Genomic DNA, 23,695 nt, shown 5'->3' with positions numbered 1-23,695 from the left:
TGATCCTCTAATTCAATTAAACCCCAGCTGTCCATCGCGAATGAGTGCAGTGTGCAACCATCCATCAGTGCGGCCGCGTGCATTCTAAATTGTCTTCTCTTGCAAAAAGCAAAAAAAAAACAGAAAATGCAATCAGACCGTGGATACGGGAGGGAGTTTGGAATTGAAGGTTCTGGTTATAATTAAGAGCGATTCCCGTATCAAACGCAACTGCCGGTGTTAATGGGGGGTGGGGGGGGGGCTGGAGGGGGGGGGGGGGGGTTGAGCAGCTGATGTCTTTGTCTTGGTTTGTGTCCTGAGAAATTATCGTGTTGAGTCTCAAGTGGATCGGGATTTCGCGGTCGGCGAGCTCAGTAACCAACATATTGTGAAGCGTCTCCATCCTTATCATTTAACCCTCATATCATAGTGATCATCACCACTATGTCACCTCATCATGATCAAACTTAGGGTTGATGATGATTATGATCATTAGAGGGCGCCGCTGTGGCGACATGTTAACTACATCGTGGGTTCGATCCCGACCGTGACGCCTGCTGCTGCTGTATATTTGTACTTTGCGGTGTTTCTCTCCGTGATCACGTGGTTTCTTCTCCGGGTCCTCCGGTTTCTCCCTCCACATTTAGAATCAACATCACGCGTTCGGAGTATTTGGCTGCCGTACATCTCCACATGATGCGCCACTCCGTTGAGCTACCATTTGTTAGCCAGGTGGAGTCTGAAAATAAATAGCGATATAGCCTTACCTAATAAAATAAAAATACAAGTTTAGTTGCATGTAAAATAATAACAAAATATAAAAAAAATTATTCTGTTATTATTTTCATTATTTTATCTCCATTCTACGTGACTTTACCGAAAGAACCCAGAAGATTAATCCCTGCAGTCACGAAAGCTTTAAATCGAAATTTAGTTGCATAGTTTGTGATGATGCCAAGGTCGGTCACTCGTCCCCGCTGAAAAAAAGGTTCCATGCCGGCCAGCCTCTACGGACCGCCTCCACCCGGGGCCGTCGCTGACCACAACCCACTGTGGATGTGGTCAGCGACAGACAGACAAACGGACGGTGTCATCGCATACTCTTTGGTTCTATTCGGTAAAGTCACGTAGGTAAAAAATAAAACAACAAAAATCACGACGTTTCGGCCACAACACAAGCGGCCTTCATCAGGTGAAGGGATCAGGCTGTCTCGAGGACAGCGCTGGAGTGAAACACAGCCACGCTCAGACCGCGACCCTTAAGCTGTGTGCGAGGAAACAAGGTGCCTTGACAAAGGAATTAGCATAAAAATTAGCATTTGATTGGCCGACTTAGCATAGAGGTGGTGTACGGGTGTCATCGCACGTGGCCCAAGAATGGATCCCGCGTCCGGTCCCGGCGATGGTCCCAGAGCCCTTCCTCCCACGCTGCTCATGAAGTGGCTATCGCTTGGCTCGGCAAAGACGAGCGCGTGCGATGCAAACAAAAAATCGTCATGTTATCATCAACTTAATAAGTATCGCCATGCCATCATGGTCATGTTCATCATGATGATCATCATCATCTCTCAATCACCATCTCATCCTCATTCTAATCATCATCGTCGCCATCGTCTCGTTTGTCAGGAGCACTTCGTATGGTTACGGAACTACGAGCAGAGGTGATGCGCTGCGTCGCGTCCTGTACAGAGAGGTTTAGAGGCATTTAGGAGATAGACACAGAGAGACACACAGAGAAAGACACACGGAGAAATGGACAGCAACAGAGAGACGGAAGGTGGCGAGAGACACGCAGAGAGCACGGAAAGAGAGAGAGAGACGCACACACGGAGAGAGACATGAGAGCGACATACTGAGCGAGAGGCCGACAGACACACATACAGTGGGCTAATTGTGAATTTGAGATGTATGTATGTGGGATTTCTTCTGCACCATACGTAGCCAACCACACTAATCGGAGGGGCGAGGGAAGGACAACAACCTAAACACAGAAAGCTGTTCTCAAGAAATGGGATTTCAATCTCGATCATTTAAAAGTGCATAGCTCCAGTGGCATCCTAATATTGGAAGGAAGAGCGTTGCAGATGGCCGCAGAAGCGCATCTGAAAGCGCGCGATGCGGTGACCGTCTTTGTAGGAGGGCCGAAAGCCGCTGCGATGGCTGATGGACAAGACTGGTGATAGAACGGCCGCCGTGCGTGGAAACATAGTCACGGCTAACATCAGTGGCGAGTGATATCTGTACCGGCTGTGCCCCCCCCCCTCTCTCTCTGCATTGTCCAGAATAGTGAAGTATGGTCAAACAACCGATAACGACCGACACTGCTGGCCTTCAGCCAGCAGTGGATTGACAGAGGACTGTACATTTTCGTTAATATTCTTATTGTTGTGGCACTAACCCGAATATTGAATTGATGTGGATCGCAGGGTTATTGTTTGGTGCAACACGAGAGTAGCATAACGCTATCAAGGTCAGGTCGCCAGAGTACAACACGGAGGATCTCCGGTCTCAGAGGACTCGCTCACCTGCTACCGATTGAAGGTCGTTGATTGATCGGCTCACATTGCTCTGGACATTTTCTTAAACGCGAGTGTCGCTTGCGTCATTCACAGAGCTATTTGAAAGCGTGCAAGGAGCGGTTGATTGAGGAGCAAAAACATTTAAACACTTATGTTTAAATAAATAAGCAGACAAATAAAATGTTGTCCACTGCATACAAAAATATATAAAGCAATTCAACTTCAGTTAGTTTTCCAGGAACATTTGCTAAAGCAGAACACCCAATTCATTTGCCTATTTAATAACCACAATACACCACTGCAGTGAAAAATGCATTGTGTAAATACATTAAGGTATATTTTGATTTAAAGCTTTCGTGACTACAGTGATTCATATTATTGGTTCTTTCAACGTGACTTTACCGAAAGAACCAAGAATATACATTAAGGTATATTTATACTGGTGAAAAGTGGTGTGTATTTATGTGTATTTATATAGATGTACCATCATCATTATTTTATATTCAACATTTCGCAAGTATCAACGCAAAACTAACTCTGCAAATTATGTTCCGCTGCGCCGGGTGATTGTGTCGTATCATCGCTGTCCATTCCAGAGAAAAGCTCCATAGATCAGACAAGGATGGAGGGGTTTTTAGTTTGAGCCAGAGACCTGGCATAAACAGAATGAGTCGCACATTTGACCCGAACCGTTAACCCTGACCCCCGAACTTAACCCTAGTCGTCCGTGTGTCGTCCGATCAGTGGACGCATAATAAGCGTTTCCTAACCGGGGTTAGGATGAGAGGTTATAGAGAAGTTGATTTGGCATCAATCGCTCATCTCCAGGGGCTATGGGGCCGACCATAAATGTCGTCACGCACCGGGGGGGGGGGTCAGACATTTGTGACGATGTGTGACGAGGGGGGGGGGGTTGAGAAATGTGACGTCACATCAAAATGCGCAACGTTAAATAAATATAGCCAACACGTTCTACTTAATTAAATAGACTTTTTAATAAATGTTTTCTCCTACAACATCAGAGTGCAGCGGCACATTGAATACGCACTACAATGACAATAGTTTAAAGCGATTTGAAGCATGTTTTATATTTTTTTGGAGAGGGGGGCAGAGCTTTGTCATATTTGAGGGGGGGTCTGACTTTTTGTGACGCCGTGTGACGAGGGAGGGGGGGGTGGCAAAAATCGTCCAAAATCGCGTGACGTCATTTATGGACGACCCCTATGGCTAGGGTCGGGATCGTGTTCTCCAGAGCTGGATCGCAATCGATTACAGCCAAATATGGCACAAAGCGGCTGAATCACTATTTCTCTTTGATTTCATCATTCACTCATGTATGTGTGTATATATCTCTCCGGATGTATTATTCACCTGCTCCAAGCCTCCCCAGCATCTCCTGGGCCTCTCTCGCGATGTGGGATGCCGTGGTGCGTGCGCCGTTACTGCTGCCGTTACTCCTGATGTTCAGGTGAGTCCCGTGAAGTATGGAACGCATTCTTACGTACCTCCGATTAAGTACGGCTGGCTACGTACGGTGCGAAAGAAGTTCAACATACGTACGTACATTACGATTTATATCAATTTTATTTTACAGGTATCTATTTCCCAATTAGTATTGTTCTATTCCCCTTGTGCTATCGGCGTTATGTCAGTGCAACCTTCAATTTTGAAATGACGGCCCACGGAAGTGGATGTTACAGAACTACCTCTGAGATTATCTTCAAGGTATGTCTGGTGCACACAGTAGGGGGAAGCACTTTCGCACCCGCTTTCCGTCATTGTGTGAGCAATGTTCGTCACGTGACAGTCAAAACGAATTTTTTTTTTATTCTCAGAGGTGGAATTTAAGCCGAAAATTAAGTGCAGAACCAAACTTAATGCTATGGCTTTTTCATTTGTGCGCAATCACTGGGCTGAGACCATCAACCCACTACATGTAAGAGAGCCCCAGATTTCATAACAGGCAACCCAGATCCCACTGTCAGCAATCGAGCATGACATTTTTGCTTCAAGGAAGATGTGGCCAGATTAATAAAAAAAAGTAAAACCTGTCACGTTGCCCATAGACTACAGAGTCATGCGGTAGCACGCGAATGATGCTCGTTCCACCCAGCCACGCACCACACGTCTCAGCCCAACCTCATCTCCTGCTTCACAAAGCTGCACGGTGACATACGAGTGAAAGTATGGCCAAACAAACCACTACCCCCCCCCCCCCTCTACCGTCTCTCCTCACCGACACGTCGGGGAGACGCCTCCATCCAGCAGTGGATTCACAAAAGGGCTGTAGTAATGCTATAATGTATATGCATGTTGAATTTATTTACGCACGGTACGTAGCCAACCGTGCTAATCGGCAGTGCAGGGGACGGACAACAAACTAAATACAAGAAGCAGTTCTAAAGAAATGAGCTTTCAATCTATACGATTTTAAAAAAAAGTGTACAGCTCCGGTGGCTTCCTAACATCAAAAAGGAGAGCGTTCCAGACGGCCGCGGTGACCGTCTTTGTTCGATGGCCAAGCCAAGCCAAAATGCCGCCGCTGCTGTGATGATTACCGGAGCTCGCGCGACATCACGGACGCAACTCTGACGCAAATTGCAGCGGCCAGAGCGAGCCCAGCCCGAGGCACGCCGAGACCCTCCCACCGACCGTGCAGAAGCTCATGAAGGGCTACAACCGCTACCTGAGGCCTTCGTTCGAAGGTAAGAGCATCCACGCGCGTGTGATTTGTGTCTCTCCGCGCGAACTCGGATCGCTCGAAGGGACATTTGCGGGTGTGCAACTCTGATCCTTGCGACGTGTGGCATCGACAGTTCAGTTTGAATGTGCGATGTTATTGAGGGGCTTACTGTGTCGTTGTCTTGGTGTGCTCTGGGACTGGTTTTCTTGCTGTTTTGTTTTTCCCAAAGCTTGCATTTAGTGTTAGGAAAATCGTCAGGGATTTATTAACTTATTCAATTCGTAATCATATAATTTATTTATATTCAATTACTTTTAGTGACTTGCTTACCTTTTCTCTATTCTGCACTCCTATGGGTTTTTGTGTTTGTTTGGTTTGTTGTTGTAACTTGCTGACCCGCCCCTGCTGGATATCTGTGAAAAAGAGCTTCATAGCTCACCGGAATCCTCCTCCTGTTCCTCCTCCTCCAGTCGAAATAAAAATTCAGATTCTGAGACGCAACCCTGTCCCCAGAAAAAAAACTCAAGTCAGGGCAAACCACGTGCACCTTCACGCGTCGAGCTGATCCCATCGCTCCGTCTCCTTATCTTATTTTATATTTATAGGGCGCGCTGTTGTGCGCGATAGGAATGGATTGCGACCGAATCACCACCGATCGTGCAGGTATTAGCCAATCACAAAAGAGCAGGCGGTTCACACGACGAGACACTAAACAATGGGATTACGCGATCCACGGATCGTTTGCCAATGAATAGAGGCAGCGAGGAACCCTCGATTAACCCTCGACGAAACGATACAGTGATGACGCAGTGATGGATTCTCGATTGTTCTGTGATTCAGCGCCTTTAATCAATGCGCTTGAAATAATAATAATACAAATATACGTTTTTAAGCAAACAGATCATTGTGATGGCAGGGGCTTTCGCGACCGATAATATGATTCGTAATTGATTTGTGGGTCAGATCGCCGCGTGGGAACACTGCCAACGTGCGTCGGATAGCCTCCTCCGCCCACCCGACACAGCCAAGCAGATATACAACTGTCGCGTGACTTTCGTCATTTATTTGGCTGCGTCGGGTGGATGAGGATCGCACGACACACATTCTGGCACTGTGCTCGTGCGATCTCGCCCACAAGTCGGTGATGCATCTCACAATGGATCCCGCGTGCGCGCATTGACGGAGGGGGGTTGTCGTTCAGAACCTAGAAATTTCGAAGCAAAGCGCAGCGATCGCCGTGTTCGACTGAGCGTGGCTTTGCGGATTCCCCGCGCGCTCGGAGCCGAAAGGTTTCGCGCAGCCAGAGTTCGATTGCTTCGCTGCGCCAACTCCTACTCCACCGACCCATGGAGAGCGAACAGCTCCCTCCTTAGTTCTCGACTCCCCGCTGACCCTGACCCTGGGCCAGAAAACCCGCGTCTCCCAGTGCGAAGAGGGAGCGCTGCCCCCCCCCCACCCTCGTTCCTATCTCACACGAGGTCCGTGACCTCTGACAAACGAAGCCGTTTGACGGAGCTTCAATCACGCCGCCTCAATAGAACTCTCTCTCCCCGGCGCAGAAATGTGGGGCAGTGGGGGCAGGGGAACGCTGAAGGTTTCGTAATTGAACTTGAATTTCTTTACGTGACCTCTGCTCTGTTTATGACCTTGTGGCAGTTCAATTCCGTCCGCCGCGGCGCCTCGCACCCAGGAGTGGGAACACTCATGACGACCCCGTTGGTTATAAATTGGTTCCGCGCCCAGCCAAACGAACATCCGATGCGGCGTGGAGCCTCTCCTAGGTTCGCTCAGCCTTGAAACGAGTGTCACGGGCAGATGTTAGTAACAACACCTGCGGCCAGCTGCGTACAATCTGCCAAGTGAAATCTCACCTCAGTTCACACACTGATCGACATCGCAAACTCACGGAGCATTTCACTGCCACGCAACAGATCACTCGTGTGTTATTACGATGATGTACGTATGTATGTTGGACTTCCTTCGCACCGTACGTAGCCGACCGTGCTCATCGGAGGTGCAGGGGTGAAGGACAAACAAACACGCAAAAAAACAGTTCACAAAGCGCGCCTTCTCTGCACGAACACAAAAATATTTTTCCAAATGTTGCTCCCATTGTGCCGAGACAAAGGTTCCGTTTGCAACTCTCGGTTAACAGTCGCTCACTCCGTGTATTGGAGAACGATTTGTGGCGGGCGGGGAGGGGGCGGACATCGCCAAATTGCTTCTGAGATCCACCCGAGTGACCTTTTTTCTCCTACCCACGCTTTCCCACACCCTCTGCTGGAGGGAAACGTTCATCACAGGGTATTCACGCCGATACGTTTACATTTAGCTCAATCAAAACAAACGTAATACGACGTTTGTCGTGTAGATATTGATAACTGAGCTGAGACCACGAACTCATCGCACGCGAGAAGCCGACTTAATCATGGGTGGCTGAAACACAGATCTGAACCCAGGATTCCGGCGTTGTTGCCGACCCGTGGCTCTGACCCCGTGGCTCTAACCACGTGGCTCTGACCCCCTGGCTCTGACCCCCTGGCTCTGACCCCGTGGCTCTGACCACGTGGCTCTGACCCCGTGGCTTTGACCCCGTGGCTTTGACCCTGTGGCTCTGACCCCGCGGCTCTGACCCCGAGTCACCCTACCGCCCCACCATGCTTGTGTCCGTCAATCGTTCTCTGGTTTGAGGTACCGCCCACCCGAAGCTCTAACTGTGACACCGCGTGGCTTCAGGGACTCGCAGTTAACGGAGCTTTTGCCCGCGCGTGCGCGGGGACCCTGTGCAGAGGGATCCGTGGTGGTCGGCATGAGTCTGGACATCGCCAGCATCGACAGCATCTCGGAAATCAACATGGTACGAGCATATATATACACACACATGTGCATATATAACGTTACGCAATTTTACCATTCAATTCCCTTAATGTTCAATCTTCAACTGATTTTTGCTGGCCGCTTGAGATATTGAACCCCTGGGCCTGTGGTCAGCAACCGTGTTTAAACACAACAACAACAGCCGCCTCGAGAAAACCAACTCGGCGACGAGCGCACGGACTTTGCTGTATGCACGCACGTTGAACTTCTTTCGCACCGTACGTAGCTAACCGTGCTTATCGGAGGTCGTCGCGATCGTTGTAACTAAGGCACCTCCTCTCCGCCGTGTCTCCCACTCGCCGAGCATTAACGCGCCGGCCGCCCGCGCGTTAAATATTGCCACTGCAATTTACAAAACGACGATCGATTGCCACCTGGCAAACCAAAAAGCCCCGACGCTCCGCGGCGCCGTCAATCCACCGTCGTTGCGCGACGCCTCCATATCCGGAACGACGCCGATCGAGGAACCGCGGCGTCACCACCGGGAGCTTTGGGTGAGCGCTCGTCTTGATAGACGCATCCAATGGAGTGGGTGGCGGTGGGGGAGGGGGGTGATCACCGGGGTGATGGAGGCGCGGGTGCTGATTGGGGGGGGGGGGGGGGGGGTCACAAGCGGTGGTGTTCACTTCCACTGAGCGAGATTTAATGGATGCAGGCGCGGCTGTGAACGGGCGGCAGCATCGTGATTGTGCGGTGGCCTATCCCGCGTCTCCAATGCCGATTAGCGCTGCTGTTACCATTCATTATACAATATATTGGGGGGGGGGGGGGTCATCTTTATCCACAATTTTGCCCTAATTGCTCTTTGGGTATTATGTCATTCGAGATATAGGTATCAATTTGGATCTCCAACGTGGCGTGTTTACCTTCCCACACCTCCCATTATCACGGTTGGCCTCGTACGGTGCCAAAGAAGCTCAACGTACACACGTGATGGCGTGCCCTCGCGTGCCGGCACATTGTCACCACCCCCCACGCCACCCCGACCGTGCCTCGCCACATTGACGCTTCTCTTTCTGGCGGGGCAGGACTACACGGCCACCATCTTCCTGCGACAGCGCTGGGTGGACGAGCGGCTCTGCTTCGATGCCAACAAGAGCCTGAGCCTGGACGGGCGGCTCGTCGAGCTGCTCTGGGTGCCCGACACGTTCATCGTGGACTCGAAGCGCTCCTTCCTGCACGCCGTGACCGTGGAGAACCGCCTCATCCGCATCTTCCCCAACGGCACCGTGCTGTATGCGCTCAGGTCCGAAGCAACTGCCGCCGCCGGGCGCGGGCATGGAGAATGGGGGCCAAACTCACCACGGCAGGGTGGCCACTCAGGATGCCACCTTGTTCACTGTAGGCCAAACTCACCACGGCAGGGTGGCCACTCAGGATGCCACCTTGTTCACTGTAGGCCAAACTCACCACGGCAGGGTGGCCACTCAGGATGCCACCTTGTTCACTGTAGGCCAAACTCGCTACGGCAGGGCGGCCACTCAGGATGCCACCTTGTTCACTGTAGGCCAAACTCACCACGGCAGGGTGGCCACTCAGGATGCCACCTTGTTCACTGTAGGCCAAACTCGCTACGGCAGGGCGGCCACTCAGGATGCCACCTTGTTCACTGTAGGCCAAACTCACCACGGCAGGGTGGCCACTCAGGATACCACCTTGTTCACTGTAGGCCAAACTCACCACGGCAGGGCGGCCACTCAGGATGCCACCTTGTTCACTGTAGGCCAAACTCGCTACGGCAGGGCGGCCACTCAGGGTGCCACCTTGTTCACTGTAGGCCAAACTCACCACGGCAGGGTGGCCACTCAGGATGCCACCTTGTTCACTGTAGGCCAAATTCACCACGGCAGGGTGGCCACTCAGGATGCCACCTTGTTCACTGTAGGCCAAACTCGCTACGGCAGGGTGGCCACTCAGGATGCCACCTTGTTCACTGTAGGCCAAACTCACCACGGCAGGGCGGCTACTCAGGATGCCACCTAGGCCACTGTTGACCAAACTCGCACCACTTTTCTCAGCCAGTGATATCTGTCAGTAACTAAACTAAACGTTTTTTTTTATTTTATCAGGTAAGACCCACAGAATATAAAGTTATTTTTCAGAAGCGACCTGGCCACAAATGATAGCTCAACGAAGTGGCTGGCTTGTCATGTGGAAATTGATTGCAGACTACTCTAAACGCATGTTTCTAAATGTGGAGGGAAAAACCGGAAGACCTGGATAAAAATCCACACGACCACAGGGATAACATGCAAACTTCAAATATACAGGTGTCTGGGTTGGGATCGAACCCACAACCTCCTGTATACCAGGCGAGGTTGTTAACATCCCGCCACCCTGGTGCCCATCTCGCCACCGCAATGTTTAGTGAAATTCCACGACCAAATATCGGTACAAATCGATTCCATGCCACGGGGACACACACCCAGTTAAGTGTGCAATGTGCATGTTCGAGGGTCATTTCTCAAATTTGCCAAATTTGTACCATGATGCCAACGCACAACGGTCTACTCTTGCGAATTACGTCACGGGATCTTTGATGTTCGCTGTGAAGCAGATGGCGTAGACGTAGAGTCACGTCCTGGCCAATGGAGTGAACACGACTGCAAAAAGGAGAGAGAACGAACGAGGCAGTCAAAATTAGACGAAGAGAATCGTCGATTCATGATGCCACGAACCGTCTGATGATAAATCATTGAAGTTACTGACAATTTTTATTTTACAAATCAATGTCTATCTCCCCAGTCCTCCCAATACAAGACAGAATGAACCGGGGGAAACAATACAAATGACACGCTTAGAACCATTGAAAACTCGTGTTAAAATGAGGAAGGGTCCTCATTTGCGATCTTGCGTAATGCTCACTGTGCTCCCTGTCTCACGCCGCTCCTAGGCAACCTCGTGCTTTGCCACAGTGACTGCGAGGTCTCAAATCGCTGCCTTTAGACTCTGATCTTGTTCAACCAAGCTTTGAGATCCATTTGTTTTCATGTGCATATATGGCTGAAATGTGCTATTTATATGGCTTTACGCTTCCTGACACAGCTTACTTTCACACGTACCTAACTTTCTCCGGGTCCGCTTGCTCTTATATTTGCACCGGTGTTTTTAATTTGTTTGTCCTCCCGCGTGCGCGTGTTTCATGTACAGCAGTTAAATACCTCGCTTGTCAGTCCTGGCGCTGCTGTACTCGTGCACCACAGACAGATCTCCCTGGCAAAATATCCCGTTGCAGCCGGCTAAAACGGGGCCGGCCGGCCGTGTAGAACGAATCAAAGTAAACTCGGCGGCTACGGCGCAGATAGCCCGTTGCCCATCTTTCTATCCCCGTGCCTGTCAAAATCGGGTTGGATTGTGTTGACGGTTGACGGTTGCGTGTGCGTCATAACGTGATGTAACGGGCCCGCTACACAGTGCCTCGACACAAAAAATAAACGCACGAAAAGCACTCAGCTAAACCGTGCGGCGTCTGTCTGTAGACTCCGGTCGCAGCCTTTCGGCCGCCAGGAGTAAATGTTGATCGCGTTGTGTACATTGCTCCTTCCGCACCCCCACGCAGAATAACTGCGACGGTGGCGTGCAACATGGACCTCACCAAGTACCCGATGGACAAGCAGTCGTGCACCCTGCAGCTGGAGAGCTGTGAGTCCGGCACTCGCTCATGCGGCTGCGTGCTGCGCTATCGCCTCGCGCGTGTGAGCGGTGGCGTAGCGGTCAGCGCGCTGCGAACCCGGCAACCCAATTTTCGATTCCCTCTCACGGCCAACGCCGGTGACGATTATCCGAACCGGTCCTGGGCCTCCTCAAATGACTACCTGGTATGATGTGTAAACATCGCCACTCGGGAAACTAAGGTGGCCGGGCATGGTGCTGACCACCCACCCCCTCGCGTGCCATATCGCCCTTCATAGGCGCTACTTACAAATGGCACTTGCCCCGACACTGTTTCGGGCTATACGGGGCACGCTTGTCTTTGTGTGCGTGTGCCGCAGGGGGCTACAACACGGACGACATGGTCTTCTACTGGACGCGAGGCAACGACTCCGTGCGTGGTCTGGAGAACCTCCGCCTGGCCCAGTACACGGTGGAGGAGCAGTTCACATCCGTGTCTGAGGCCGTGTACGAGACAGGCAAGATGGGGACGGGCACGCGGACATGGTCAAATCGTCTCGCGAGAGTCGAACCGTCCGCGTTGTTGTGCCTGGATGGGGGACTGCCCGGAGATACTTGACACGATTGGGCTACGAGACGCATTTCGCGTGAGAAACAAAACGGGGAGCGAACGTTTCGTTTGTTTACAATCTTCCCTTTGATCCGTTGATCTTTTTTTGGCCCACACGAGTTGCAATCACATCTGAAGCCCATTAAAACTATGAAACGGCGTGTGACGGTAAGTTTGTATTTTTAACGCGGTGAGAACTCAAGAGACCATCACAGTCTCATTTGCGAGGGTGACCTGCGGGCATGGGTCTGCCAATAGGGGGGGGGGGGGTGTGGAGGCGATGATTGCCGCTGTGTTCGTGTAATCCGTAATGAGTCATCTGCTCGGTCATTTTCGAATTTGGCAAATTTGGACGCTGACGCCAGGGGATCTTTAACGTCTGCTGTGAGTTAAGCAGGCGGCGAGTAGTAGTAGTTGCTTGTTTATAACGGTTATTGCAACTGTGGTAAAACTACTACTACAATTGCATGTTGCCAGGTAAGGCCCGCAGAGCTTCATTGCACTTTTTCAGAAGCGACCTGGCCATCACAAATGATATCTCAACGGAATGGCTTCTTATCATCACGTGGAAATGTATAGCAGCCAAACGCTCTAAACGCATGTTGATTCTAAATGTGGAGGGAAAAACCAGAGGACCCGGAGAAAAAATCCACGCGACCGCGGGGAGAGAGACACGCAGACTCCACATATTTAGCGTGCGTCATGGTTGGAATCGAACCCACGACCTCGGGTATACCTGGCAATGCAATTCCCATCTCACCACTGCGGCTTGCCCTGGCAATATCCAGGGCAAGCCGCTGGATTTGAACCGCGAACGCACAGCGACAGAAGGTGCTACTGGGCCGTGATGTCGCCACCCCGCGATGTTGTCCCGTCTCGGCGTTTGGTGCCCGGCGCACGCAGGGCGCTACCCGAAGCTCGTCTTCCATTTCGTGCTGCGGAGGAACATCCTATACTTCATCCTGGAGACGTACGTGCCCTCCATCCTCCTAGTCGTCCTCTCCTGGGTCTCCTTCTGGATCAGCCAGTCCTCCGTGCCAGCTCGCATCTGCATCGGTGAGCGGTGGAGGGGGGCGGGGGGGGTGGGGGGCGCGTTCTGTGGTGGTGCCGGCCCCATTGAGGGCCCGCGACAGAAATTATTTTTGAAGGCCACCCCACGCACCCCGCCCTGTCCTCTGCCAGTAGTTCACAACCGGGAGTACATGGACCGCTAGTGGTAATGGCAGTGCTCAATATGCTTTACATTATCGATGTTCGTTATTCGTACATTTATTTATTTCTCAGAATCATGATGGGTCAGGCAAGGGGGGGGGGGGGCACTCGGTTGAAACAAAAGCCAACAAGGGGTAGAGTAGCCAAAAAAAGGTTTAGAACCACTGTCCCACGCTATCAATGAGCGACTGGCTTCATGCGTGGGAGGGACGCAAATTCGCTGGGAAAAGAACCCACCAATCGCGCGAGGGTGTGGTTACCCATCAGAGCCATCTGATCCTGGCCACCTATTCCTTTCCAGGTGCAAATTTCTTTCGACGTTTTAAGCACCAATGGGTGGCCCCGTCCTCAAAAAGCCCACCACGAATGCGAGTGGCTAACATCCAAAATTCCACGCGGATGGATTGAACGGCTCATCGCCATCTCCTGGCTGCTTCGCGCAGAATTTTTTTTTTTTACAGGCGGGCCCCCATCGTTTCCCACCCGCCACCCGTCAGTAAGTCAATTTCTCCGGGCTCTTCTGTGTCCGCCGCCGTCGCGCGCAGGCGTCACCACGGTGCTCACCATGACCACGCTGATGATGGGTGCCCGCGCGTCGCTGCCCAACGCCAACTGCTTCATCAAGGCCATCGACGTCTACCTGGGCATCTGCTTCAGCTTCATCTTCGGAGCGCTGCTCGAGTACGCGGTGGCTCACTTCTGCACGCTGCACCACCGCGATGCGGCGACGCCGGTGAGATGAGACGCACGCGCCTCTCTGTGTGTGTGTGTGTGCGCCGATTCTAACTTCGTCTTTTTGTGTTGGGTCTATGAGTGTGTGTGCGTGCGGTAGCGTAGCGGCGAGCGCGCCGCCCTACGAACCCGGCGACCCGAATTCCATTCCCGCTCACGGCCAACACCAAGTGACGATTATCTGAATCGTCCCTGGGCCTCCCCTAAGTCGACTCAGCCTCAAATGAGTACCTAGTACCGTGTGTAAAAATATCGCCACTGGAGAGACAAAAGCGGCCGGGCGTGTTGCTGGCTACCCACCCCATCGTGTACCGTTGTGCCCCTCATAGGTGCTCGCTAACATCACTCAGGCTACAGTATACGGCGGATTTTTGTGTTTGTGTTTGTGTGAGTGTGTGGGTGGTGCATCTGCCAGTCATCTCAATCAGTCAGCCCATGGCACCTAGGTCTATCCCTCCTGCCAGCGAGCCTTCGACACTGCACGTGGCCTTAAAGTTCACATAGCCTGACACAAGCTCCGCAATGATGTCACTGCCACTCAGTGGCGAATGGTGGTTGTTGTTGTTGTTGTGTGTGTGTTCCTTTATCCCCCCCCCCCCCCCCCAGTGTTTACACCTTCATCGGTCCTTGCTCACAGCACTTGTCCCAAAGAGTCTGTTAAGGGCTATACGTGGGATCTGTGTGCATGCCTCCATCCAGGACGACCTCTCCCACGACGACGGTGGCCGCGACAGGAACGGCAGCGTCTCCTCCATCTCGCGCGCGGACGCCGACGCGGAGCGACCCGCACGCCGCTCCGCCTCCTCCAGAGCCGCGTCCGCCCGGGACGCGCCCCCACTGCCGACGGACGGGAGCCGACCGCCCCCCGGGGTCGTCTCGGTGCCCCTCCGGGCTGTGTGGCCCGCGACCCGCGCTGCGAGTCGCCGAGCCGGCGGGATCTGCACCGTCCGGAACCCTCAACACATCGACAACTACTCCAGGACGGCCTTCCCCCTCCTGTTTGTACTCGTCAACCTCCTCTACTGGTGCTACTACTTGTTCGTCTGATTTCTCATCCTCCCCGTCCTCGTGGAGGGAAGGGGCCTTCCCTCCGGCGTGGCCGAATTTCGCACACGGGGCCATTCGCGAGCGGCCGGCCGGCCCGCACCACCGCCCAGGGATGCGGGACGCTTTATTTCAGAGAGCAAAAAGAGGTCGCGGGCGGAGTGAGCATCAGAAGCGAACACAAAATACGGTGAACAGCGCATTCACAGACACACACACATCGCAGTGGGAGGGAGGGAGGGGAGCGAGCAGCTTCGGGGTAGAATATTCTAAACTAGCGCTAGCCCTACTACGCCTGACTCTCAGTAACTCGCCAATCACACACGGCTACTAGCCCTCCCACTAACCTGAACCTGAACCAACTCGCCAATCACACACGGCTACTAGCCCTCCCACTAACCCTAACCTGAATCAACTAGCCAATCACACACGGCTACTAGCCCTCCCACTAACCTGACCTGAACCAACTCGCCAATCACACACGGCTACTAGCCCTCCCACTGACCTGAACCAACTAGCCAATCACACACGGCTACTAGCCCTCCCACTAACCTGAACCAACTCGCCAATCACACACGGCTACGAGCCCTCCCACTAACCCTAACCTGAACCAACTAGCCAATCACACACGGCTACTAGCCCTCCCACTAACCTGACCTGAACCAACTCGCCAATCACACACGGGTACTAGCCCTCCCACTAACCTGACCTGAACCAACTATCCAATCACACACGGCTACTAGCCCTCCCACTAACCTGAACCATCTAGCCAATCACACACGGCTACCAGTCCTCCCATTAACCTGAACCAACTTGCCAACCAGACACAGCTACCAGTCCTCCCACTGACCTGAACCTGAACCAACTTGCCAACCAGACACGGCTACCAGTCCTCCCACTAACCCAACCTGAACCAACTAGCGATTACAGAAGTGTCGTGATATGCTGAGCACAATTAGGTTCAGGGCATCTGGCACAACAGGGTAATGGTGTTTATACCGATCTAGGAAGTTGTGCGTATTGTTGTACACAGTTGTAACGATAAGCGATTGCCATTGTTTACAATTACACTGTGTAACAATGTTTTTTGTATCCCTGGGTAGTAAGTGGTATTTCCTAATTGCGTATGCCTCAAAAGTACAGAAAATGGCTTTTCCCCACAAACTTTGCTTTTGTGACCAGGACAGTGATATTTTGAAATTTACCTATTTTCCAGAACATTCCAGATAGATTCAGTGCTGAGTAAACTTGGAGTAACTTCTAGAAAATTCTCGAACTTTCCAGTAATATAAATAGTAGTATAACGACAGGTGCCTTAAGCCCACCGGTTCAGTTTAGTTCCAGCTGCCTAAGTGGATACATATCTACATTTTTCTGAGATGGCATCAAGAGGCTGCAAGCATCCGGCAGACGCATTTTGCTATTTCTGGGGCCAATTTATCAAGACAAGAGCGAAAAAGTACTTTATGGAAGCGTCTGATAAGATGTGTGAGGCCTACAAAGCATATTTCGGCATGCCTGTCAGGGATCAAGACAAACGCTGGGCACCTCATTTCACCTCCAAGCAATGCATAAACACTCGGGAAGGTAAGATGGACAATTGTTGCTCGGAATTTTAGGTTATAAAATGTGTTAAAATGTTTTTTTTTATGTTTTACAATTTTTAATGTTATTGAACAAAAAATATATGAAAAATGTTGCGAGAATCTCTTACACATTAGTCATGGGTGAAATAAATGTATTTTTGTAGGATGGTACAGAGGGGAAAAGAGAGCCATGAAGTTCGCTATCCCAAGAATTTGGCAGGAACCCACTGACCACTCAAGCAACTGCTGCTTCTGCATGGTGGACCCTTCCAAACGTCGGACTGGCAAGAATGCACCTGATATCACGAATCCGGACCTTCCTTCATCCATCGCCCCGGTGCCACACTGCCATGAGCTCCCCGTACCCACTCCTCCAGAGAGAGAGAGAGCAGCCGTCTTTAGAAGAGAGCAGCAAGTCAGAGAGCGAGGAAGACATTGTAGATCCAGATGACAATTTCAGGGGTAGAGCTGAGGAGAGAAACCCATACTACCCCAACCAAAAATAACTCAACGACTTGATCAGAGATCTTGGTCTCACCCAGTCCAATGCCGAGCTTTTGACGTCTAGGCTGAAACAGTGGAACTTGTTGGATAAAAGTGTGCAAGTCGCAGGTCAGAGGAAGCGTCACCAACCTTTTTGCAGCTTCTTCACCCGTCCTAGATGGGCTTTGCTTCTGCCACAATTTGACCAGTCTGTTCGAGGCAATCGGAATCCCCTGTAACCAGAATGAGTGGCGCCTCTTCATTGACAGCTCATCCAGGAGCCTCAAAGCCGTGCTGCTCCATAATGGTAACAAGTACCCGTCTCTTTCCCTGGTTCACTCAGTGCACCTCAAAGAGGATTACAACAGCATCAAGACATTGTTGGACGCCTTGAAGTATGATGAGTACGGCTGAGAGGTCATCGGAGACTTCAAAATGGTGGCATTCCTGATGGGTCTCCAAGGCGGTTTTACCAAGTTTCCCTGCTATCTTTGCCTTTGGGACAGCAGGGACACCAAGGCGCACTACCACAGGCGGGACTGGCCACAGCGAACGAGTTCTCTGTGGGGAGGAACAACGTCAAGTGGGAGCCACTGGTGGACCCCCGGAAGGTGCTGATGCCACCACTGCACATCAAATTGGGCCTTATTAAACAATTTGTCAGAGCTGTAGATAAGGAGTCGGCAGCCTTCAGGTACCTTTAATACTTCTTCCCTAAGCTATCTGAGGAAAAGGTCAAAGCCGGCGTCTTCGTCGAACCACAGATAAAGAAGATCCTGGAGTGCAATTAATTTCCCAAAAAGCTCACTAGTAAGGAGAAAGCGGCTTGGAACAGCTTTGTCGCAGTGATTCGTGGCTTCCTGGGCAATCACAAGGTCGAAAACTACGTGGAGCTGGTTGAGACTGGTAAAGACCTACGGCACAATGGGCTGTAGGATGTCTCTCAAAGTCCATATCCTTGATGCTCATCTTGATAAATTCAAGAACATGGGAGCGTACTCAGAGGAGCAAGGTGAGCGCTTCCACCAGGATATACTGGACTTTGAACGCCGCTACCAAGGACAGTATAACGAGGGCATAATGGGAGACTACATTTGGGGGCTGATTTGTGAAAGTGATTTACAGTATGATAGTAAATCTCAAAAAACTACTCACTTATAAATCTTTTGTCGTAATTTTTTTATTACTTTAGTATAAATACATGTTATTTTTTATTCATTTTTTTTTACTTTACGTGAACGAAAAGACTCAAATTTGCCAGCTTTCTCATTGAAAATAGGTACATTTAAAAATATCACTGTCCTGGTCACAAAAGCAAAGTTTGTGTGGAATAATAGCAATTTTCTATACTTTTTAGACATAAGCAATTAGGAAAAAAACCCAGGAACAAAAATTGTGTTACATAGTGTTATTATCATTATTTTCCTTGTCTTTGACCAGGTATAATTTTGTACAATCACCCTAATTATGACCATCATCGATTAAGAGTGGCCATTATCAAGTGCATGCTTCCATATCGGGCTTAATCTCTCATTGGATATCTCACCACTGCATGCTAGGCCGGCATGGAATAAGGCACTATCACGAGAGTGCAAGGTACGTCTGTATTTAATGATATCTATAATATTCTTGGTTCTTTCGGTAAAGTCACGTAGAAGGGAAACAATACAATAATAAAAATATAAAACAATACAATTCTCACGACGTTTCGACTGCAACACAAGCAATCATCATCAGGTGTGAAAACCACAGCAAGCAAATTTGAAAAAAGTGGCGGTTTTTTTAACGTTAGCACCACGGAGACCGATTTGGCAGTTTGTTCCGATGGACGAGGCCATCAATGTTCGGAAAAGAGGAGGGGGGAGACGACAATAATGGATGCGGTCTGAAAGCCACCGTAAGCGTGAACAATCAATCAAGACCCGAAATGGTTTATCAAATCCTTCCAATGATTGCTAAGCCAGAATCCATCTTTTCGGTTGATATTGTCTCTGTGTTTGTATATGTGGATAGCCTCATGAACGAATCTCTCATGGTAGCCAGATGGCTTGCAAAGAAACGTCGTGAGAATTGTATTGTTTTATATTTTTATTATTTTATTGTTTCCCTTCTACGTGACTTTACCGAAAGAACCGAGAATATGAATCCCTGCAGTCACGAAAGCTTTAAATCAAGATATCTATAATGTTGTACCCTTAATGATTCCTACTCTGTCACAGTCTCGTGAGGACAACACAGGGCCAAACTGATGTGTGACGTGCCAAAGTAAATACTGGAACAGCGTTCCAGACTGCTCTGGCTGAAATTAAGCCCTGCTTCCATCGCTATCGTTTGGAAAGCCTTATTTATTCTCAATATTAATATTAATTGTAACTTTTGCGTGATTTGTTCTGTTCAGTATGCACTGGAAAAATCTATAATGCGATGTGATTTTTTACATATATGTTGCAGTATGAATATGAATTACAATCCCACACATTATTTATTTAGATCACACACGTAACTTATGTAAGGCATATATTTATTTGTACATACGTGAATTAATTTATGAATATTACATTGAGATGTGCAGGCTGGACGTTAAGTCATACTGTCAGTTACCCCACCCTTGAAATTAGGTCAAGGGAATAGGTCAATAGGTCATGATAGCTACTGCCACTGATGACCTCTCGACCTCAGTCCTTGTCACCCATCACGGGCCTACGTTTGCGTGGTTGCCAAATGTGTGCCCTTCAAATACGATTCAAAGTCACTACACGCTGCACGCGCCCAATGATTGGTGAATAATGTTACCTCTTAAATTTGTACCAGCGCTCTTTACGTCACGCGGTACACAAACATACAAAGAACAGACTGTTGGGGCAAGTGCTGTTAGCGAGCACCTATTAAGACACGGCGCACAAGTGGGCAGCACCACGCCCGGCCACCTTTGTCTCCCTGGCGATGTTTACACACTGCGATAGGTATTCATTTGAGGCTGAGTCGACCTAGGGGAGCGCCAGGACCGGTTCAGATAATCGTCGCTGGTGTAGCCCGTGAGCGGAAATCGAACTCGGGTTGCCAGGTTCGTAGCGCGGGCGCACTAACCACTACACTACCGCTCCCCACACCGTGGCACACCCACACACGTAAGTTGCATCAGTGCTCGTCACGTGTGTGTGGCTTACATGATGACCAAGTATGAATCAGCACTTCCTTAAGTGTCACGTGGAAAGTATCCGTTGCACATCAAGGGCGGGCAGCGCGTGACAACTCGTATTTTTAAACGAACATGTTACGTGGTAAACATGCAAAAGGCGGACCGTGGTGAATCGCCGCGAGGATTGATCGGAGGTATCGAGAAAACATCTGTACTCTCATATCCAGATTGTGTTGTAATACAGGGCAGATCCATTTATAGACACCCCGCCTATTTCTGATGTCGCCTAGTCTTCTAAACTGCCGATTGAATATTGTGAAATAGTGTAATGAGATTGGCGGAAGACGTCTCGAAGGCTTTGAGATTAAATGTCTTCTCTGTAGGCTGATTGAATCCCGATTACTTCAGTGGGGGTATCTATCAATGGCTGACTCAGTCATGTTTTTTGCCAACGTCTGATTTGACGACTCACGCGGCCACGGTTATTCATCAATCGTCCCAGCGGATTTTGCGAACCCTTCAATGCAAAGAAAACCCCCACACAGATGTTTATTTTTTTTTTCTCCATCACGTAGAAAGAACAAAAAATATCCTTGCCCGCAAACCCGTGCTGGAGACAAGAAGTCGTCGCACGCTCCGAGTTGTCCTACTGGTTTGCCGAGGTTTTGATTGGCGTCGGGGAGCGTTTGAGTCGTGCATGTGTACGTGACAGGTATTGACGATGCCAATGCTGCTGCTGCTCCTTGCAAACTAAACTATGTTCATTTGACCAGGTAAGGCCCACTGAGCTATGCAGCTATTCTTCAGAAGCGACCAGGCCCCAATAATGTTTGCTCAACGATGTGGCTTTGTCACATGGGACATTTATTGCAGCCAAACATACTCTAAGCGCGTGATGTCGATTATAAATGTGGAGGGGAAAGCCGGAGGACCCCGATGGAAAATCCACACGACCACGGAAGAGAGCGAACATGTAGACTCCACATATACAGGTGTCAGGGTCGGGACCCAACCCCACGACCTCCTGTACACCTGGCGAGGTAGTTAACATCTCCTTACCACCATGGCGTCCTACGACTGACCACACGCGGGTCCAGCACGCCGCCCATCTCGCGTGTTGGAGGAAACCGGGCAGAACACGAGGGGATAGCACGCGCAGAGGGCCATGCAGTTACACGGACGAACTGCGCTCACAAAACCCACTTGCCGTGCTGCCACGCCTGGTCACCTTGCGGCCCAGCGGAGTTCGGGCAGCTTAACAAATGTTCTTTACGTGATCCGTCAACTCTAGCATCCAAAGCGTAATTTTTTGTTTTTTTTGTGGTCGCTCGTTCGCAAAGCGCGAGCTGGATTAGATGACGATCGTTAAGTGCGTGTGTTGAACTTGTATCGCGCCGTACGTAACCAAGCCGTGCTAATCGGAGGTGGGAATATTTTGGTGATGAACTCCGCATGAATCGCTCGGACAGCTCAGCCAGCGCCTTCCCGAGATCCCTGACCTCCAGCACTGATTGGTCGTCGGTTTGTCGTCCAATTAACCCCGGGAGTCAGAATGCGAATGAAGGGGGGCCCCTCTACAGGACGAACAATGCCAGGCATGGTGTCATTAACGTCAGTGGTGAGCCTGCGATCGCCCTTACATCTGCTCTTCGTGTATGAGGTCATTTGGGGTTAATTGCCGGATTGTTGAAAATAAGCATTGTGGTGTAGAGTCAGACCGATGAAAGAGAGAGAGAGGGGGAATAATCGTTCGAGAGACGGGTTTCGTTTGTGGCTTGTACGTACGTACGTTGAGCTTCGCAGCGCACGTGGCCAACCGTGCTAATCGGACGTGTGGAAACATCGTTCGAAAACCAGTGCCCGGATTTGTCCATCGAGCAGTCATCAGCAGAAGCAGTGATCAATCCACTGCTGGATGAAGGCGTCCCCAAGCCATTGCCATCTCTGACGGTCAGTGGAGGCTCGTGGCATCTCCACTAGGTGGGGCTGTTGTGAGTGACCTCTGAACTGACGGTGTTCTGATTAAGAAGAACCTCGTCATGTTATTGGCCTGCTCGTGAAAGTGATATAACTGTGTTTTCTACCAGCAGTGAGGCATTTATCAACAACACGAAGCAAAACAAAGCACTCAAATGCTGTCCCAATGACCCTCAAGTCCACACTACACAACCCATTTGACACTGCTAAAAGCCTAAAAAAACAATTAAAGATCAGCTGACACGACTCAACAAATTAGCCAAAGCAACCAAGACACCGCACACTGTGCAACAACAGTCACGTGTCGTCGTGAGCTGCTACATCTTCGCAGTGCAACCTCGCGCCGTGACATCGTCTCTCATCACAGCCACGGCCGCCGTTCTCACCGCCCTGAATTGGGTCTCAAGCGGCGTGGCTGCAGTGTGAGAAGCTCGTCGCGATGAAAGAGAATTGTCTCGCTCGGACGCCTTCATAGCCGCCCCGAGACCTCCCCGAGGCAAAAAATCAAGACTGCGGTGTGGCAGCGGTTGCTAATATGAACAACTTAAAAAAAAAACCATCACGTTTTATTTTCTTTTAAACACAAACAGAACAATTTACAGAAAAGTATGTTTTTTACTAGAAAAAAAAAACATCATCTCCAACTGCTCGGTGGGGCGACGCCCCTAGGGGACGAAACGCGCCTGCTCACGGCCCTGCATTGTCACGGCGCGCCCGGCACTTGCACGCGAAAGTGATTTTATTTTAGTTTTCATGACCCCATCTCCGTCAGTTTTTGCCAATGAGCCATTCTCGACCACAGGGTCTCAGAGATGGCGTTGAAATTCCAGCGATACCCCGGGTTTTACGTCGGGTGATGCGTTCCCGAAATGTGCGACGACGAATTTGTATGGAAACGTCGGTCAATCAAAGCGACGTGCAGTGTGGGTGGTGTGGAGGCGAAGGCTGAGAGGCGACGCATAACGAGAATGGACGCGCGATGCTGGCAGCGACGTAAGTGTGGGGGTCGAGGCGACGCGAGTCGGGTCGCGGTGTTCATGAAGCGACGGCGTGTTTGCGAAACAGGAGGAAAAGCAAATCGGGGTGTGACTGGTGCAGTATTCATAAACATCACTTCTGTTTCCCGTGAAATGTGAACTATACTATCAGGTGTCACCGACACTAAACATCGCAATGCAGAGGCTTTCTTCTGTAAAGAAGTGTAATCGTAATAAAAAATGTGAACTTGAGTGCGTGGCTTTT

General features: G+C 50.4%; 1 protein-coding gene across 1 annotated transcript; it reads left to right on the top strand.

Moving 5' to 3' along the window:
* Nucleotides 1–274: 274 nt before the first annotated feature.
* On the top strand, nucleotides 275–23,682 carry LOC116940663 (gamma-aminobutyric acid receptor subunit pi-like). Its single transcript, XM_032950788.2, has 9 exons — nucleotides 275–3,966; nucleotides 5,103–5,203; nucleotides 7,971–8,038; nucleotides 9,087–9,304; nucleotides 11,618–11,700; nucleotides 12,051–12,188; nucleotides 13,184–13,336; nucleotides 14,038–14,225; nucleotides 14,924–23,682. The coding sequence occupies exons 1-9, from the start codon at nucleotides 3,722–3,724 to the stop codon at nucleotides 15,269–15,271; spliced, it is 1,542 nt and encodes a 513-aa protein (XP_032806679.2). The 5' UTR covers nucleotides 275–3,721; the 3' UTR covers nucleotides 15,272–23,682.
* The last annotated feature ends 13 nt before the right edge of the window (nucleotides 23,683–23,695 follow it).

The sequence above is a fragment of the Petromyzon marinus genome, chromosome 9 (assembly GCF_048934315.1).
Source record: "Petromyzon marinus isolate PM22_M1 ecotype Great Lakes invasive population chromosome 9, UKy_Petmar_22M1.pri1.0, whole genome shotgun sequence".
In the NCBI taxonomy this organism is placed as follows: Eukaryota; Metazoa; Chordata; class Hyperoartia; order Petromyzontiformes; family Petromyzontidae; genus Petromyzon; species Petromyzon marinus.
The sequence above is the reverse complement of the archived record's forward strand: the minus strand, read 5'-3'. Positions and strand labels throughout refer to the sequence as shown.

What these genes read in the sequence shown, in the direction of transcription:
- LOC116940663 (XM_032950788.2), top strand. Translation starts at nt 3,722, where the DNA reads ATGGCTAGGGTCGGGATCGTGTTCTCCAGAGCTGGATCGCAATCGATT. An exon ending in CCGTTACTCCTGATGTTCAG is followed by an intron (nt 3,967 to 5,102) that starts GTGAGTCCCGTG and finishes CGCAAATTGCAG; the next exon opens with CGGCCAGAGCGAGCCCAGCC. An exon ending in ACCGTGCTGTATGCGCTCAG is followed by an intron (nt 9,305 to 11,617) that starts GTCCGAAGCAAC and finishes ACCCCCACGCAG; the next exon opens with AATAACTGCGACGGTGGCGT.